The sequence below is a fragment of the Gopherus flavomarginatus genome, chromosome 1, assembly GCF_025201925.1.
Source record: "Gopherus flavomarginatus isolate rGopFla2 chromosome 1, rGopFla2.mat.asm, whole genome shotgun sequence".
NCBI classification, from domain to species: domain Eukaryota; kingdom Metazoa; phylum Chordata; order Testudines; family Testudinidae; genus Gopherus; species Gopherus flavomarginatus.
Window position 1 is genome coordinate 98,351,899 of NC_066617.1, and position 18,533 is coordinate 98,370,431.

The 18,533-nt window shown below is 43.2% G+C and overlaps 1 protein-coding gene across 1 annotated transcript in view; it reads left to right on the plus strand.

Moving 5' to 3' along the window:
• ENTHD1 (ENTH domain containing 1) overlaps positions 1-17,482 on the plus strand; it is a 77,534-nt gene extending 60,052 nt beyond the window's left edge. Inside the window, exons 6-7 of the mRNA XM_050917199.1 lie at positions 13,564-14,022; positions 16,847-17,482. Coding sequence (XP_050773156.1) covers positions 13,564-14,022; positions 16,847-17,445 — 1,058 coding nt within the window. The 3' untranslated portion in view covers positions 17,446-17,482. The remainder of the gene's footprint in view (positions 1-13,563; positions 14,023-16,846) is intronic.
• The last annotated feature ends 1,051 nt before the right edge of the window (positions 17,483-18,533 follow it).

Here is an 18,533-nt window from a genome sequence, read left to right on the forward strand (position 1 = left end):
GGAGTGGACGTAATACTCCAGATGTGGCCTCACCAGTGCTGAATAGATGGGAATAATCACTTCCTTTGATCTATTAATGAAGCTCAATATGCCACTAGCCTTCTTAACAACAAATGCACACTGTTGACTCATATCCAGCTTCTCGTCCACTGTAATCCCCAGGTCCTTTTCTGCAGAATTGCCGCTTAGCCAGTCAGTTCCCAGGCTGTAGCAGTGCATGGGATTCTTCTGTCCTAAGTGCAGGACTCTGCACTTGTCCTTGTTGAACCTCATCAGAGTTCTTTTGGCTCAATCCTCCAACAGGTCACTCTGGACCCTATCCCTACCCTCCAGTGTACCTACCATTCCCCCCAGATTAGAGTCATCCATGAACTTGCTGAGGGTGCAATCATCCCATCATCCAGATCATTAATGAAGATGTTGAACAACATTTGCCCCAGGACCGACCCCTGGGGCACTCCACTTGATACCAACTGCCAACTAGACATCAAGCCATTGATTGCTACCTGTTGAGCCTGACCATCTAGCCAGTTGTCTATCCACCTTCTAGTCCATTCATCCAATCCATACTACTTTAACTTGCTGGCAAGAATACTATGGGAGACCACATCAAAAGCTTTGCTAAAGTCAAGGTATATCACATCCACTGCCTTCCCCATATCCACAGAGCCAATTATGTCATCATAGAAGGCAATCAGTTTGGTAAGGCACAGGCCTTGTCAAATTGGCTGCACCAGATGTGCATGGTACTTGATTTCAAAGATACCATGTACAGCTGAAATGGAACCCAACCAAAGAAAGGGGTTTAAGATATATAGTATTATTTTTTAAAAGAAAACAGCTCAGCTGAAAGCATCTGCACTAATTATAATTCACCTTACAGCTCTATCCCTTTTCTCTCAATATGTTATCCAAAGTTTTGATTTACGCTGTCACCATTTCAATCTCATTTTTGCTGAATAGCATACCACTGGTAAGTATATTTGTAAAACATACAGCTCTGAATCTGAATATGCCAGGATGTTCCCTGGTTTTGAGTTTCTGGCTTTTGCAAGTCAATGGTAGGTTGCATAGTAGGTTGTTGTGCTTGTCTTTCCATTCTAGTTTTCAATTAACATTTTTTCCCATATGTTCAGTAGAGGCTTACTGTTAGAACGGTGGAGAGTGCTGCAAGGTGTATAGGGAGAGGTATGTGTGGGGAGCAGAGTGCTGGATTAGGAGGGGTTCTGCAGATTAGGAATGAACTGTAATTTTTAATAATTATTTATATTGCAGTAGCACCTAGAGACCCCAATTAGGGCCTCATTAGGCTATGTGCCAAACACAACTGTAAATGACAGTCCCTGTCCCAAAGAGCATAACATTCCTAACATATGAGACTCAATAGGTGGATAAAAAAAGGGGGGGGGGGAAATCAAGTGAAATAATTAGGATAGCATAATAATCAGCAGAACGGTGTGTGAAAGCTTACCCAGCACTTGCTTGTACTGTCCTGACTCTGGCTATCAAGTACTTTTCAGTCTCAATTCTAGGAATGAGAAAACTGCAAACACACACACACACACGTCTTCAATCATATTTTACATGTTAACCAAGATGTGGAAAGTCAATACTCAGAGTCAGTTATTCTACTTATATAAGCAGACCCAATAGCCAGACTTATTAGCACAGTTTAGTAAACACCTTGAGTATTTTTCATCTACAAATTCCATTTCCAGAACTACTCAGTACCCACTAAGAACAGAGAAAAGGTATAGTTCAATTTTTAAAAAGCAGCAGCAAGCTGAAAGTGGTGCATGAGGCTTAGTTCTAGATAAAGCGACAGCAGTTAAACCACAGTTGAAACCCCAAAGAGAGGATGGCTGAGAAATAGAAGCATATCCTAAAAACCTGCAGCATTCTCTTTTCATATAACATAAATGAGGTATGACTGCAATCATCGTCACTGAACACATGACACTTAAGTGACTTCCTTTCCCCCTTCCTTTGAAAAACCTAATTTCCTTCTTCTAGTTGCTCATTCTAGAAGGTGGCTGTCTGCAGTGCATTGCTATGAAATTCAACGCAGCCCTTATTACAATCACCAAAAAACTCAACAACAACCAAAAAACTCTCAGAGACAGAGAAAAATCATCAAAAGAGAGAAGGTTTCCAGAAACTAGTCAAAATGCAAACCCAGCATGGGAAAAGGGAATGGGATTTAACAATGTCTGACACCTAAACATTCTGTTTGAACTGGTCTTATGTATGTTAAGGAATAATGGGCCAGATCTTCAACTAGTGTGAACTGGCATTGCTCCATTGAAGTCAGTGGCGCTATAACAACTGAGGATTGGCCCGGTATCTTTGTTCTGTAAATTCCCAAAGAAATGTCAGTATTATATCAGATTGCCTTTATTATTAGTCACATTTTTCAACAAGAAGCTGGTTATGAAACAAGGCTGTGAAGTGAGAGACTTCCTTTGAGGGATTTGACACATATGGTAGATCTACACTGCAATAAAACACCCATGGCTGCCCGTTTTAGCTGACTAGGGGTTGAGCTGAGGGGCTATAAAATAGTGTAGACATTTAGGCTGAAGCCTGGGCTCAGAAACCCTTCTCTCTCATGGGGTCCCAGAGCCCAAATGCCTTAGTGGCGGCGGTGCCTGTCCCTTGATACGAGGATGATGTCTGTCGGGGGAAAAGTCATGATGAGACGTAAGATGGCTGAGGAGTCTAATCTGCGCTCTACAGGTTTTTCCATGTGTGTGACAGGTGGTTGCTTAGAAAAAGCACAACTGCTGGCTGGGAGGCTGTACACTTTCCTTCCTTCTCTGCCATTTCTCAGACAATTCTCTTCAAAACAGGCTGAGGCTTGATGTATGATGCAATATCATTGCAGTCTATTGCCAGACAGCTCTTAACAATTCGTAGGGTCAATACTTCCCTTCTTAAGATATACTTTCATGGTACCCTTGTAGTGTTTCCTCTGTCCCTCACGGGTCCTCTTAACATGACTAAGTTGGGAAAAGAGGACTTGCTTCAGAAGACGAGTATCAGCCATCCGCACACAATGACCAGCCCAGTGAAGTTGATGTTTCATAATCTTCGCCTCAACACTGATGATGTTAGCTGCAGAGACCGCTGCCATTGGTATGATGGTTTTCCTATCTGATAGGGAGAAAATTCCTAAGGCAGCACTGTAGGTACCGCTCCAGATGCTTACGATGGCTTCGGTATGTCACCCACGTCTCACACCCATAAAGGAAAATGGGGATGACTGCTGCATTGTAGACCAGACTCTTAGTTTCCATCCACAGATCTGTCAATAAAGGCGCGATGAGGCAACTTGCTGAAGGATGTGCTAGCATAGCAGATCCTACGTTCAAGCTTCACATTAAGACCCAAATGTCTACAAGGCAGTTTTATAGCCCTGCAGTCCAAGGCCCATGAGCCCATGTCTGTGAGGTGCCAGAGCTCAGGCTTCAGCCCAAACCTAAACATCTACACTGCAATTTTACAGCCCCACAGCCCAAATCAACTGACATGGACCAGCAGTGGGTATTTTATTGCAGTGTAGACATACCCTGTATATGTTTGTGTGCATGGTCTGAGAAGCCAGACACTGAAAAGGGAAGTTTTGGCTATTAGACAACAAGCAACTTTCAGTCCTTTTTTAAATGGTTAACTGGACAATTATTCTGCAAGCTTTACAATCCAGCTTGCAGAGTGTCTCGTTGTTATCCTGTCAGGCAGTTAATGTTTAAAACCATTTATTTTCTGTTTTCATGGCTGCACCTCAAGAAATGCATTCTATTTTGTCTAAACTGAAATGGATCTGGCTGTTCTGTTTGGGAAAATATTGACTGTAATGTCCTGGAGTGGTCTGTTTGCCTGTTTTCAAATTCAAAACAAAGTAAAGAGGAATTAACTGCTGAATTGTTGGTCTCACATCAGAGAAAATCAGCCCCCAGAAATTGCCCTGGCACTGACTATGGGTAGGCTGGGCTCCAAATGAGCCACACCAAAAGGCTAAATAAAAGCAGGTTCACCCTCCATTCCCCTGACACAGCCCTGTCAGGGCACGCCAATTCTAACCTACAGCCCCCTCCTTTGAACACATTAACTAAGACATTAAAAAGAAAACAGGCAAAAGAGTAGTGCAATAGCCCACTGTATGTTGCCTTGCCCTTCATGGGCTGAGGACATGGCAACTCAGCCCTTCTGGGGGATGGTTCATATCCCATTGCACCCAAGCAGTGCTCTCCAGCTAAAACTCAGAGCAGCCCTGATAGGTTTTAGACTAGGGACAATTAACCCAATTCTAATGCTTCTTGGCAAACAAATATCTGAGAATGGGCTCTTCAGTTTAGCAGAGAAAGGTACAACATAATCCAATGGCTGGAAGTAGAAGCTAGACAAATTCAGACTGGGAACGAGGCATACATTTTTAACAGTGAGGATAATTGCCATTGGAACAACTTAGCAAGGGTTGTAGTGGATTCTCCATCACTGGCAATTTTAAAATCAAGACTGGATGTTTTTCTAAAAGATATCCTGTAGGAATTATTTGGGGGTGGCCTGTGTTATACAGGAGGTCAGACTAGATGATCACAGTGGTCCCTTCTGGCCGCAGAATCTATGACTCTAGAGGCAGCAGTAGGACACAGAACCTTCCATGGACTGAAAAAGTCAATTAGGGAAAATTGTAGGAGGGCATACTGCGACTATTCTACCTGCCCAGATTTCAGTACTCCCCCATACTGATTGCCCAGGAAGGGCTAAAGCCTGCCGCCCATTTTTTCTACTAAGGCTATATCATAACCTTAGTCCCAGATTTGGACCTTAGCGTCCAAAATATGGGGGTTAGTATGAAAACCTCCAAGCTTAGTTACCAGCTTGGACCTGGTACCTGCTGCCACCACCCAAAAAATTAGAGTGTTTTGGGGCACTCTGGTCCCCCTGAAAACCTTCCCTGGGACCCCAAGACCCAAATCCCTTGAGTCTCACAACAAAGGGAAATAATCCTTTTTCCCTTCCCCCCTCCAGGTGCTCCTGGAGAGATACACAGACACAAGCTCTGTGAAACTACACAGAGAGACTCCCCCTCTCTGTTCCCAATCCTGGAAACAAAAAGTACTTTCCTATTCCCCCAGAGGGAATGCAAAATCAGGCTAGCAATCCAACACACAGATCTCCCCGATTTCTTCCTCCCACCAATTCCCTGGTGAGTACAGACTCAATTTCCCTGAAGTAAAGAAAAACTTCAACCGGTCTTAAAAGAAAGCTTTATATAAAAAGAAAGAAAAATACAAATGGGCTCTCTGTATTAAGATGATACAATACAGGGTCGATTGCTTAAAAGAATATTGAATAAACAGCCTTATTCAAAAAGAATACAAATCAAAGCACTCCAGCACTTATATTCATGCAAATACCAAAGAAAAGAAACCATATAACTTACTATCTGATTTCTTTGTCCTTACACTTAGAAACAGAAGACTAGAAAGTAGAAACTACTTCTCCAAAGCTCAGAGAAAGCAGGCAGACAGACAAAAGACTCAGACACACAATTCCCTCCACCCAAAGTTGAAAAAATCCGGTTTCCTGATTGGTCCTCTGGTCAGGTGCTTCAGGTGGAAGAGACATTAACCCTTAGCTATCTGTTTATGACAGGCTAAAGGATAAGTAATCAGACGGTGGCATGATAGTGGAGGACAGGTGCAGATGGGGTTCATTTAAACTGCAAGGCTCAGCTGTCAATTATAAAAAGGAGAACGAACAAAGGTGGTGGGAAGACGTTGGTCTCAGCCTGATGGTTGTTTGGCTGCTACAGTTTGCACCTTGGAAAGAGAAGAATCTTGTCCTTTGTTGATTTTTCTGCTTGTATCAGGAAGGGGGAGAATTATTTTTTACAAGATTAAATTCTGGAAAAAAAGAACAACTGTTTTTGTTTTCTATTTGGTGAGCTACTTGGGAGTGGAGGTGGGGAGCTCACTCTGTGACAGATCCTAGGGATTCTGACTCCTCCTTAAACAAAAAAGATCATTAATAACATTGTGGCTATATAAACTAAAATGAGATTAACAATCCTTATGTTTAGGCTGGAGTGAAGGTATCAGGAATAGTTCCAGCCCTAATGCACATCATTACATAATTACTAGGAATGTTAACCATGCTCTGAAGATTCCTATATTGTACATTGCTGGAGACAACCTATAGGACAAAAGGAACCAGTGATCTGATTAAAACGCAACAACTCATATGTTCCAGATGACATACAATACAATATAAAAGAATTATGCTCTCACCTGCATGGATGTATATAAGGTATAACAATTGAAGTCAATATTTCCACTAATGTAGATGGGAAGAAGAAGAATCAGATCAATATTTATAAATTAAAAATCAGAGTGATAGGGTCAGGATCGGCTCTAGCCATTTCGCCGCCCCAAGCACGGCGGCACGCCGCGGGGGGCGCTCTGCCGCTCGCCAGTCCCGCAGCTCCGGTGGATCTCCTGCAGATGTGGCTGCGGAGGGTCCGCTGGTCTTGTGGCTCCGGTGGACCTCCCGCAGGCGTGCCTGCGGATGCTCCACTGGAGCCGCAGGACCAGCGGACCCTCCGCAGGCATGCCTGCGGGAGGTCCACCGGAGCCTCCTGCTGCCCTCCTGCCAGCCAGCAGAGTGCCCCCCGTGGCATGCCACCCCAAGCACATGCTTGGCGTGCTGGGGCCTGGAGCCAGCCCTGGAGAGGGTGGCCTGTGACCTTGTAACTGTGTACTCCTCCACTCTGAGACCTATGTTTTAAGTTTATGCAGCCTTTCAAAGAGATGCTTGTTGGCAAACTCAAGGGTATTTTCACAGTGCAAGCACTAAAAATATTGTCAAATATTTAGAAATAGAGGAGATGAATCCTCTTTGGGCCCAACTGATCAAAAAATACAGTTCACGTACCATGTCCGTTGGCTTATGCGCGAGTCCATAGACTTCTTTGTGGAACAAGGCAGTTTAAAAGGAATTAATTGCAACTTTGGAAGAAATTCTTCTGGCTGCAAGGAAATAAAAGTAACATTCTGGAGCACTTTTGGCTGCAGATAGTGCCAAGACAAGGAGCGAGTAAGCTCTTGAATCTCTCCCCAAAACTACTGCACGGGGATTTGACAGTTTTGGATGCATTTTGACTAGTTCCTGGAAACCTTCTCTCTTTTGATGATTTTTCTCTGTATCTGAGGTTTGTGATACTGTGATACCAAGCTATTGAATAAGACTAGTCTGATCATTTCTAGGAAAGCAAGCCTCTCATAGGTGATTGTCTTATTTAAATGCTAGTCACTGAGGACTATACGTTACATGCACCAAAATAGCATTCAGCTTGAGCAAGACACATTTGAATACAGTACTATGACTAGAGATCATAATTACAGATATTGAAGAGAGCACAGTGTTATGGGTTGGTTATAACCAGTCACAGGGCAGCACTATTGAAATAACGGAGGTGCTGCAGGTCAGGATCAATCATTGGCAAAGATCCGTGGGAGAGCAGATCTAGAAGAGCAGATTAGGTTGCAGAGTCACAGGAAGGCTCGTCCCCCAACTACTGCTTTGAATAGTAGATAAAGCACTGGACTGAGACTCATGAGACCTGGTTCTGTTCCTCTCTCTGCAAGTGACCTGCTGTGTGGCTTAGGGCATGTAATGGCCTTCTCTGTGTCCCAGTTTCCCCATCTGTAAAATGGGGAGATAATGATACTAACCACCTTTGAAAAGTGCTTTGAGCTCTACTGAGGAAAAGCACTATATAAGAACTAGATACTATTATTATTGAACCCTAGATATTTTAGCTCAGATACAACTGTGATGGGTGGCAGTATAACACCCTAAAAGAGAAATTTTCAGTTTGTGTGCTGTTTAATCCTCACCTTCTTTTGTACTTTTTGAAAACATTCCCAAAGTGAATAGAAATAGAAATCAATATTTTCAAAAATTGAGTGTCTAAAGTTAGATTCCTACAGACTTATTTAAGCATTGAAACAAATGGGCATAATTTTCAAAAGTGACCAGCTCTCCCAGCAGCTCACATTCACTTCAGCGGCAATCAGCACTCCTGAAAACCAGCTCACATATTTAGGTGTGTAAATAATAATTTGGGACCCTAAGTTTAATGCATCCATTTTTACAAATCTTGGCCAGAATGTTTTCCTAGAAATTCTGTCCCACTGTTTATGTACATAGAGGGCATGTTAACATTTGTCAAACCCACACCGCCTTTTGGGGGAAGACTATTGGAGGATGGCAGAATCCCTGCATAGAAACTGTAGCTGGCTGTTCAGACTGAACCTGTTCCAATCTCCAGAGATACACCAAACTGGATTCACAAGGGAGACTTACGCACTTAACTGACAAGTTAAGTGCCACTCGCATTCACAAAATCACCATTCAGCTACTGCCTAAACCAGTAGATCCCTAAAGTCCCTAAGCACCTAAGTTTCCACCAGCAAAATGCCCCTGGTACCTAAATTGCATGTCCAGCCACCTATGCCCTTGAATAGTGTCCCCACCCCCCAGCTCAGTGCCTAACTTGTGCCTAAGGCCTGGTGGGAGTCACAAAATCCCCCTGCCTACCTTGCATTTGGGGCCTGATCCAGTAGACATGCTCGGAGGATACCTTAGAGCATGTCTACAGATTGGGCCACGCACAAAATGGTGGAGGTGATGCCACTTCCCTTTCAATGTCCCAGTGCATAGAATACTAAACCCAGGGATTTAGGGTGACCAGATGTCCTGATTTTATAAGGACATTTCAGCTATTCAGGGCTTTGTCTTATATGGGCACCTATTACCCTCCTCCTGCCCAATTTTTCACACTTGCTCTTTGGTCACCCTACAGGGTTGAACCAGGACTCCCACCTCCCAGGTAAGCAGTGACTGAGTCATTAAAAAAAGAAGTGCCAGAATGCATTTCCATTCCTCATCACTCAGAATTCATAGTACCAGAAGTCTGAGGAAGAAGCTAGCATGGTGTTCTAGAGCATTCTGTCATGACTCAAGCCTGCAGGCGAGAGCCCTAACCATTGTGCTGCAGAGGCATGCTCACTCTCACTCTCTCTGGCCCAATAACTTTATACACAGTGGAACAGCAGAGACTGAGAGCCCCACCCCAAAGTACCACATAGCCTAGTGGTCAGGACACTCTTCACAGCAGTGGGAGACCTGGGTTCAAGTTCCTTCTCCACATCAGGCAGAGGGGGAATTTAAACTGAGGTCTCCCACATCCTGGGTGAGGGTGCTAACCACTGAGATATTGGCTTTAAGGTGGGCACCACTGCCTCCTCTTGGCTTAGGTGCGTAACTTCCAGGGGAGGTTTCATGGCTATCAATCCCAAGCAGAGAAAGGTGCTTAAATCCAGGCCAGAGGGAGGCGACTAACTCCCGATGGGGTATAGGTATACACCTCTTTTGCATTGCCTGCCAGGGAGCTTAGGTCGCTCCCTACGTGGCTTACTGTTTTTTGTGAATCCCATTTTTAGGTGCCTGACTCTCCTCATATATTGTACAAGGACCCTGGGTCCCTAACTTGGAGTAATGAATTCCACTAGGCAGCATGTTATTTAAAAGTGAGATGGTGCAATGGTCTGTATTGCAGCACCTACATGCCCTCATGAATCTAGCCCACAGTGCTGTTTGGAGTGGCAGAATTTGGCCAGTAGCACCTGTGCTTGTTCGCTATCTTTTGCTTCCTATCCCTTCCTGGGGAATGAATGAAGTGGTTCTGAGGGCAGAGGCAATGAAAACCAACCAAAAATGAATGCTGAATGCAGCATTTCCTAGTATCAGATCCTCTGTGGAGGTGTTCTGGTTCAGTAAGCTGGTGTTCAGGTTAAGAAAACAGCAGAAGGGTAAATGGAATGAAAAGCTAACATGAGAATTGGGAGCCAATGCCAAAGGAGAGAGATGCGGATCATAATAAGAGGGAGGAAAAGGAAGAGCATCTTCAACACATTTCTCAGATGGCTCCTTGCCACTACTCTCAGCTTTACACTGTTTCACTGTGAAAAAACTGGAGTGCATGTATTATTAAATGACTTCCAAATGTGTTTTCTACAAAGGCTATAGTATTCATAGAATCATAAAATATCAGGGTTGGAAGGGACCTCAGGAGGTCATCTAGTCCAACCCCCTGCTCAAAGCAGGACCAACACCAACTAAATCATCCCAGCAAGGGCTTTGTCAAGCTGGGCCTTAAAAACCTCTAAGGATGGAGATTCCACCACCTCCCTAGGTAACCCATTCCAGTGCTTCACCACCCTCCTAGTGAAAAAGTTTTTCCTAATATCCAACCTAAACCTCCCCCACTGCAACTTGAGACCATTACTCTGAGCAGCCTAGATCCTTCCTCTTTGGAACCCCCTTTCAGGTAGTTGAAAGCAGCTGTCAAATCCCCCCTCATTCTTCTCTACAGCAGACTAAATAATCCCAGTTCCCTCAGCCTCTCCTCATAAGTCATGTGCTCCAGCCCCCTCATCATTTTTGTTGCCCTCTGTTGGACTCCTTCCAATTATTCCACATCCTTCTTGCAGTATGGAGACCAAAACTGGACACACTACTCCAGATGAGGCCTCACCAATGCCAAACAGAGGGGAATGTTCACATCCCTCGATCTGCTGGCAATGCTCCTAATTATACAGCCCAAAATGCAGTTAGCCTTCTTGGCAACAAGGGCACACTGTTGACTCATATCCAGCTTCTCGTCCACTGTAACCCCTAGGTACTTTTCAGCAGAACTGCTGCCTAGCCACTTGGCCCCTCTTCTGTATTGAGAAGGCACTTTAATTTAAACTTCTAACTAGTTTATGTTTTTCTCAAAAATATAGAGTAAGGTATAGAGATTTCAGATCTTTCCATTATTAGAAATATATTATCTCATCATTCCTTACCTACACACATACGCGCACACACAAACATCCCTCCCCTCCTTCTCCTGTCCCAGCAATTAAAGACCCATCTCTCAAATGTAACATTTAACAAGAACATACAGTCTGTCTTTTAACAAAGATACTGTATCTACCATTGAATCAGTACATTCACTGATTCCAATCTCCTCACTGTATCAACAGTTTAATACTGTAGGCTATTGGTGTACTGGTCTTTCTATTATCTCTGAGCTCTATTTCCTTTGAGCACTGTAATTACTCACAGAGGAAATTTCATTCACGCATTCTTAAACCGTGAGATACATTTCAACTTTCTAAAAATCTCCTGTCACACCTGCTGACTCTCTGCTTTGAAACCTGTAATGCATGCCTATCGGGCTAACATGGAAATTGCTCACAGCAATAGCCTCTGGGAGTCTAGCTCTGTCTAACAAAACCACATGGTGGTGTATGAAGAATAATGCAGTGTGTGCCAGTAACAAGAAAGTAGAGATATCAAGAGAGAGCAATTGAGAAGGCACTAGTACTGTAGGACAGAGCTTTATATCTTAGAGGGGCAGTAGCACATGGGAATTGTGTGAGGCCCGGAACCATAGGTGCTCGCACTTGGGGTGCTGGGGGTGCTGCTGCACCACCTGGCTTGAAGTGGTTTCCATCAAATCCAGGATTTACAGTTTGGTTCAACGGCTCTCAGCACCCCCACTATACAAATTGTTCCAGCACCCTGGGCAGAACCATATTCAGATGACTGGGAGCATCTCAAGACCACCTGAAGCAATCTTTCCCAAGCTCCTTCTGGCGAATGCTCAGAGATAACAGTCCTTAAATTGCATTGGGACAAGGTCCTAAACAGTGATAGTAAGAGTAATAAGGGTGGGGACTGTATGTTGGAGAACTTGTCCCACCACTTTATGAAAAGCAAGGACTAATCCCTCTCTCACCCTCCACCCTTTTCTTACATTCAAACAGTTTTGTGAGAGTATGATACCTGTATAAGGAAGTTGAGATTTTCAAGATTAATTTGGTCTGAGTTTAATTACATACGTCACCTTCGCAGGATTGGGCCTTAAAAGGCACAAAACCAAAGGAAGAGTGGAGGTTGGGGTCCAAGTAGATGATCCAGGTGATGACTGGCACATATTAGTAACATGCATGTTTTGAAGTTTATTCAAAGTTGAGGTGAACTGGAATTGGCAAAAGAGGAGTTAATAGGAGCAAGGAGGAGGAAAAGTGACACTGAGGAGACAGAGAGAAAGTGATATGGAGAGAGGAAAGGAAGGATGAAGAGGAGCGTGTGTGGGTAAGGAGACTAAGGTTGGTAGTGGAGGGACTGCGATAGGAAAGGTAGGGATACTTGCCTTTTGCATTTTTTTAAAAAGCCTTTTACATACTTTATTAAAAAACCCAGAATGATGTACAATTGCCCTTGCCTAATTCTATGATTTTAGCTTTACCTCTACAATATAACCATTGTTCTTTATGAATTTAACAAAATACCACCTGGTCCCTTTCCACCAAACAACTGAGCTCCAATCCACAAAGCAGGTTCTCTCTATAGAAAGATAATATTGTGTGCGTGCGCGTGCGCGCAGGCAACCTTCCCCCCAATTCCCCACACTCATCGCCACCCTGCAGAAAATAGAAGTCCAGATGAGTTCTGACAATTTCTCTAGGCCATTAGATTTCTGAAGGCTGCTCTGGAGGCAATGCTGTGCTGTTGTCAGCTCTGCACCTCTGAGGAGGGAACCTGCTTAAGCCGCCCCACTATCACCTCTGCAGGTATTTGGGGGAGGCCTTACGGGAGTCAAGAGCCCCAAAGTTTGGCTTAAGACACTGGAATGCAGTTCCCATTTTGAAAGCAGAGCAAAGCAGGGACTTTCAAAAATTGTTGCAAAAAGTTCTATGTTTTTAGCTGAATTAATAGTTATTAACCATTTTTTAAATTAATAGAACTTACCTTATAAGGATTTCAGGAGTGTCGGCCTGTCTCATGCACTCCACTGCTGAATCAAACTGCCATGTTAACTTACATCAGATTGTCAAGATTACATCTTATGGGTTGATTGTTAATTTTCTAATTATACATAAGACACTTAGGTTTAACGATTTATGGTAATTCATAACGAGATGTAATAATAAGAATTGTACAATAGTGCACTTTTCTATGAATTACAAACTGCTTCATAGACAGTAGATCATTCCAACTCTACTGTTGACTCACTGTGTAAGCTCAGGAGAGTCACTTAACCTCTCCGGATCTCATTAACTCCCCTGTAAAAATGAAGATACTGTATTGTACACCTTTGTAAAATGTTTTGAAATCTATGGCTGGAAAGTGCTAAGCATTACTGTTATTACAATTCTAACTAACTTGGGCAGCCCAGCCTAGCAGCCAGCACACCAAACTGGGATTGAGAAGATCTGGGTTCTAGTTCCAGCTCTGGGTAACCTTGGGTAAGTCATTTTCCCGCTCTGTTCCTCAGTTTTCCCATCTGTAAAATGAGGATAATCTACCTCCTTTGTAAAGCACTTTGGGATCCACTGATGAAAAATGCTATTTTAGGGCTAGTCACTGTATTAATATTATTACTTTTCTCATCCAAGATGCAACTCCTTTTCTGTGACATTATTCTCACTTTTTGCCTGACAGGTATCATATCCTTCCCTTCACAGAGAAGCCTATCTACCTCACAAAAATGGGGCACAGGCAGGAGAACATACAGCACAGTCACAAATCCTGCTTCAACAATCACTCTTATGCCTCCTTCAAGGACACAGTCAGCAAACACGCCCAAAATTGCAGAAATTTTGCTTGGTCGTCAGTCATCAGTTACAGAAAAGCCTGCCACAACCAGCCAGCATGTCCCAGAGTCAGACTTTCTTCCCTCTAGCAGTGTAGCTTCTGTGGAGACTCTTTACCTCTCCCCGACCTTCAACATCTTTGATCCTTTACGGAATAGTGTGGCAAACAGTGAGATTCTGAAACCAACTCCAGCTTCTTCTAAACAATTCCCTGGACCTAATACAACCACCATGCTAAACTTCAATTCCTCCACACCTAGTAGTCTGCAGACATTTAACACAAATCTCCATCTTTCCCCAAGGCCAGGTGAGTTTGTGCATTCCATGTCTAACAGTAGACAAGTGTCTAATCTGCATTCTAATTTATTTGTTACCTCCTCTCCCAGCCCACATCCTCTTTGTAGTTCTTGCAAAACATGCATGCAGTAGTGACAGCACTCAGCAAAGGAAGTTAGCTCTTCAGAATTTAAAAGGTGTTAAGAAAAAAAAGCTATCTGTGCCTTGTCTTGTGCCTCCTTGCTGTCACTAGAGTGAACACAATACTAAATGTTCAGAGCTACTTAAATGGAGGTTAAGTAACATCTTTCTTTTACATTTTCATATTCAATATTAGATACGACAAGCCAAAGCAAAATCTTACAGAATGAAAGCAGTAATAAGTATTTTTATTTAAGAGCCCTTGAAAATGCTGTAAGATGTTTGTACATCATTTAAGCAAATTTAGCGCAGAGTCAAGGTGCTGGATTATCAGCGCTGGGGACTGAAATTCTCCAGTTACTCACAGAACAGCTTCAGCATAGTTAATGTCAGAACAAGCCTTTATCTCAGTCTCACTTCCACTGTTCAACCCTGACCATAAGGTAATTCAGTCTCCATGGCCCATTCACTGCTTAGCTTCTCTGTTGAGATGCCAACAAGAGGGTCCAGTAGTATCAGCTCGCTGCCTTACTAGGTCCTGGACAGAAACCACAAACTCACTTCACCTAAGCCATTGAAAAGCTATCAGATAGTAATTAATGATCTGCAGTATATCAGAAACTAGTGGTTTAGAAGTGAAATGTTCCTTATCCCAATCCTAGTCCCCAGACCTCGCTAGTCCTGTGACTTTTGTATCATACAGCTTTATACTTGTGACACGCAAACAAATGAAACCCCTTTATTTTCTTCTCACATGAGAAGTTCTCTCTAAACAGAAACTGTCAGGAGTTACTAATCTTGTGTTTATACCTGTGAGAGTTATTGGATGTCAGAAGAAACCTCTGAAGGAGGAGACAGGAGTAGAGAATGAATAGCTGCCTCCATGAGAGTCAGTGCAGTGTTCTGAAGGTTCACTTATTAAGAAATGCTTCTCACTTGTTGATAGAGTCAATTGCTTTTGAGAGCAGCTATTTTTTAAGTTTAAAATGGGAATTTCTGAGACTTTCCCATTTAGGTTTATAGAATGTTGTTGTACGCAAAGAAACATTCTTGGGTCTTGAAAATGTAAACAAAAATGCAATCATTTGGTAATGTTTTTATGTCAGTTGCATTAAGCATTATTCCCCTCTTCACCTCCTAGTCACTCTGGTGAGTCAGCTTATTGTTCTCACCTCTCAGGAATCCATCCCTGCCTGACAACATATCATACTCAGTCTAGATCACTGAGCCAGATTCATTTTAGCATTTTGTGCATATAATTGTTTTGGAGAGTGTGGAAAACAAGGTGGATTGCATCCTAAGCTGACAGTGACCACCTTAGAGGGTGGAACCTCTAAAAGAAGAAATTTTACTCCAGTAAAGTGTCACTACTTCCAAATGAAACAAAATTGATGCCACTAATTACTAAGCATTTTCAGAATAGAAGAGGAAGCCAGTTACTCATGGAAGCAGCAATCAAGTGGAGAATCTCTCCATCCCAGAAAAAGAATTAAAAAAAATAAAAAATAAATAAAGTGTGATCTGTTTGGTGAAAGTCAGACAGCCAAGACCCCTGTACATTGTACATGGAGATTTGAAAGACCGGTACTCGTACTGTTAAATTACATATGTGTTTATATTTTAAATAGTAGTGTGTAGATATAATCAAAATATTATCAGTAGCCTTGAGGCAAAAAATCTGTTAAACTGCTCCTTTCAGAGCCTATAGTTATTTGTGTCACTCCATCTTTTTATTTTTATCCTGCAGGACAAAATAATTGCATCCTATTTGCTTTTTCACATACGAGGTGGAATCAGTGCACAGTGATGCAATGATATTGAGCATCAATAAAATGTCACAGTGTTAAAACTGAGTGCTAGGTCATGGCCTGTAATAAAGCTCCTTTTTGGCACTTTGGCAGTGCAGTGAAGACAAAGCTTTTCTAAAAGGACAGCTAAGGATTCCTCTAGCATGGGGGAATAAGGCTAGAATTTCATAACTCTCTCCTTCCCAGCAGTTAAAGGAGGGAGAGTGCTGCACTGTCGTGATCCTCAGGTAGCATAATGAACTCTGGGACCATTACAAACTGGTCTGACTTAGAGCAGTTCAGGGGCCAAACAAGTCTCCAGCTGGTCCTAGGAAAGGGAGGAAGACTGCAAAATTGGCATAAAGCTACCTTCCCCCTGTCCCAAGGTGTGGTGGGTGCTGCTCTGGCCCATCTGAGGATTTAATCCTCAGTGTAGTGTCTTTGTAAGGCTGTGGGGCCTAGAAATGTCATTCCTATATCCTCTAGCTGTCCTACAAGCTCTGTGCTCTCAGGTCACGTATGAAGATCAGGAATTGTCTCATGAATTTTGAAATAAGTGGGTGTTCCACCTATAAACCTAAACAATGGTCTGTTACAATTTAGCACCATGCTGGATGTTTTAGTAGGTCCTTTTTGGCTTGTGAATCAGTCCAGTGTTAAGGCTGTTTGGGTCTTGGGTCAAGTACAGCATGTGGACTGAATGTTACATAATACCACCTCATTTTCCTACCAGCTCTACTCTTTGTGCCTTTTAGGGCAGGGGTTAACACTTTTGTGTGTGTGCGCCCAACACCCAGCACAATGGGACCCAGGGCCCAATCAGGCCTTCAGACACTATCTTAGTATAAATAATTTACTACTGCTACTATTAATTTTATGCAAAGATTGTATAGTGTTCATTTTTGTTTCTCTTTTCATATGTTTTAGGTTCGACCAGCTCCATGGCAACAACGTCCTCTTTTTCCACCTTTTCCATTTCATCCCCAGACTCAGTTGTTCCAGAGAACATAGTTCATCCTAACCTTATCCCTTCCTGTGGACCTTCAGGCTTGTTTTCACCTCACAAGCTCTCCTCTTCTGTTTTCTTTAATTGTCTCAAGGACAGGGTTACACATCCTTTTTCTTGCCAAAGATCTGAGGAAGAGGAGAGTGAAAACACCAGCATCCTGAATCTCCTCCCAGATAATTCAAGATGTGCTGGAAAAGTGAACAGTTTTGAGAGCAGAACTCTCCGCATTTCTGGTGGGAGCTGGGGGGCATTTCCTGTGCAGAATGTAGATCCCATGGCTAGCCCCAATATGCCTTCTGCTGAAGGGTCACGTAACGTGGGCACAACACAGAAAGCCCTGAGCACTTTGGAGGAGATAAAAAATGCAGTTCTGGGACTGCGAGGGGACATAGGTAAAGTGGCCCAGGAGCTGCAAAACATTGGCAGCCAGATGGCAAGTCTGGTGGGTGGCATTCAACATATGAGCAAGTTTTCAGCATCTTCCCAAACTGCTAAGTATGCCCCATGTCAGCAGTAATTTTCACAATTTTCAGTGTAGCTTTGTGGTATCTTGTCCCAACAATACACTTCATATAAGTCATCAGACCTCTTTTACAGTGTTGAAATAACTACAGATAGAAATGCATAGGGCTGTTCTGTTCTTGTCATGGTCAATAAATAAATAATTTACATCTTTATCCTTTGAGTTTTGTTAACATTTAGACTACACACACCTTGCATTTTACAAAATCCTCACATGGCACAGGACAAAGGTTTTGGGCATGGAAATCTGCCAGAGCAGTTATTTGTCAGCAAATAAAATAATATGTATCATGCAGTTCATTTATAGGGTGTCCCTGCATGTCTGAACACCCCTGCCCCCTTTGCAAACTGTATAATATAAGTCTTAGTGGGGAAAAAGGCAGCATGGGCATGCTTGGAAGTACCACAGATGCGGTACTAGGGAATCCCAGAGGCAGCCACAGGAAATAGCTTACCAGAGGTGTAAGACTTAGGCCATGGCTACACTGGCACTTTACAATGCTGCAACTTTTGCGCTCAGGGGTGTGAAAAAACCACCCCCCTGAGCGCTGCAAGATACAGCGCTGTAAAGCCTCAGTGTAATCAGTGCCGCAGCGCTGGGAGCGCGGCTCCCAGCGCTGCAAGCTACACCCGTAGGGATGTGGTTTACGTGCAGCGCTGGGAGAGCTCTCTCCCAGCGCTGGCGCTCCGACCACACTCACACTTCAAAGCGCTGCCGTGGCAGCGCTCCCGCAGCGCTGCCGCAGCAGCGCTTTGAAATGTCAAGTGTAGCCATACCCTTAGTGACCAAAAATAGGTGTAAGTTAATTGTTTAAAGAAACAGAAAACTGAAATGACAAGATGCACCACTAAATGAACCAGAAAAGAGAAATGAATAGCAATCCTAATAATTACCCCAAATCATCCAAAAACTGACTTATAGCTGCCACATGACTCACTATTTTTTCAAGCTGTCTGTAAGCTCTACAGTTTGTTACTCTCACTGCTGACTAGGTAAGGACTAAAACCTTGTATATCAAAAGCACTAGGCCCCTCTTCCTTCCAAGACAATGATCCGCTGGCTCCTTCCCCACCCTGTGTCTT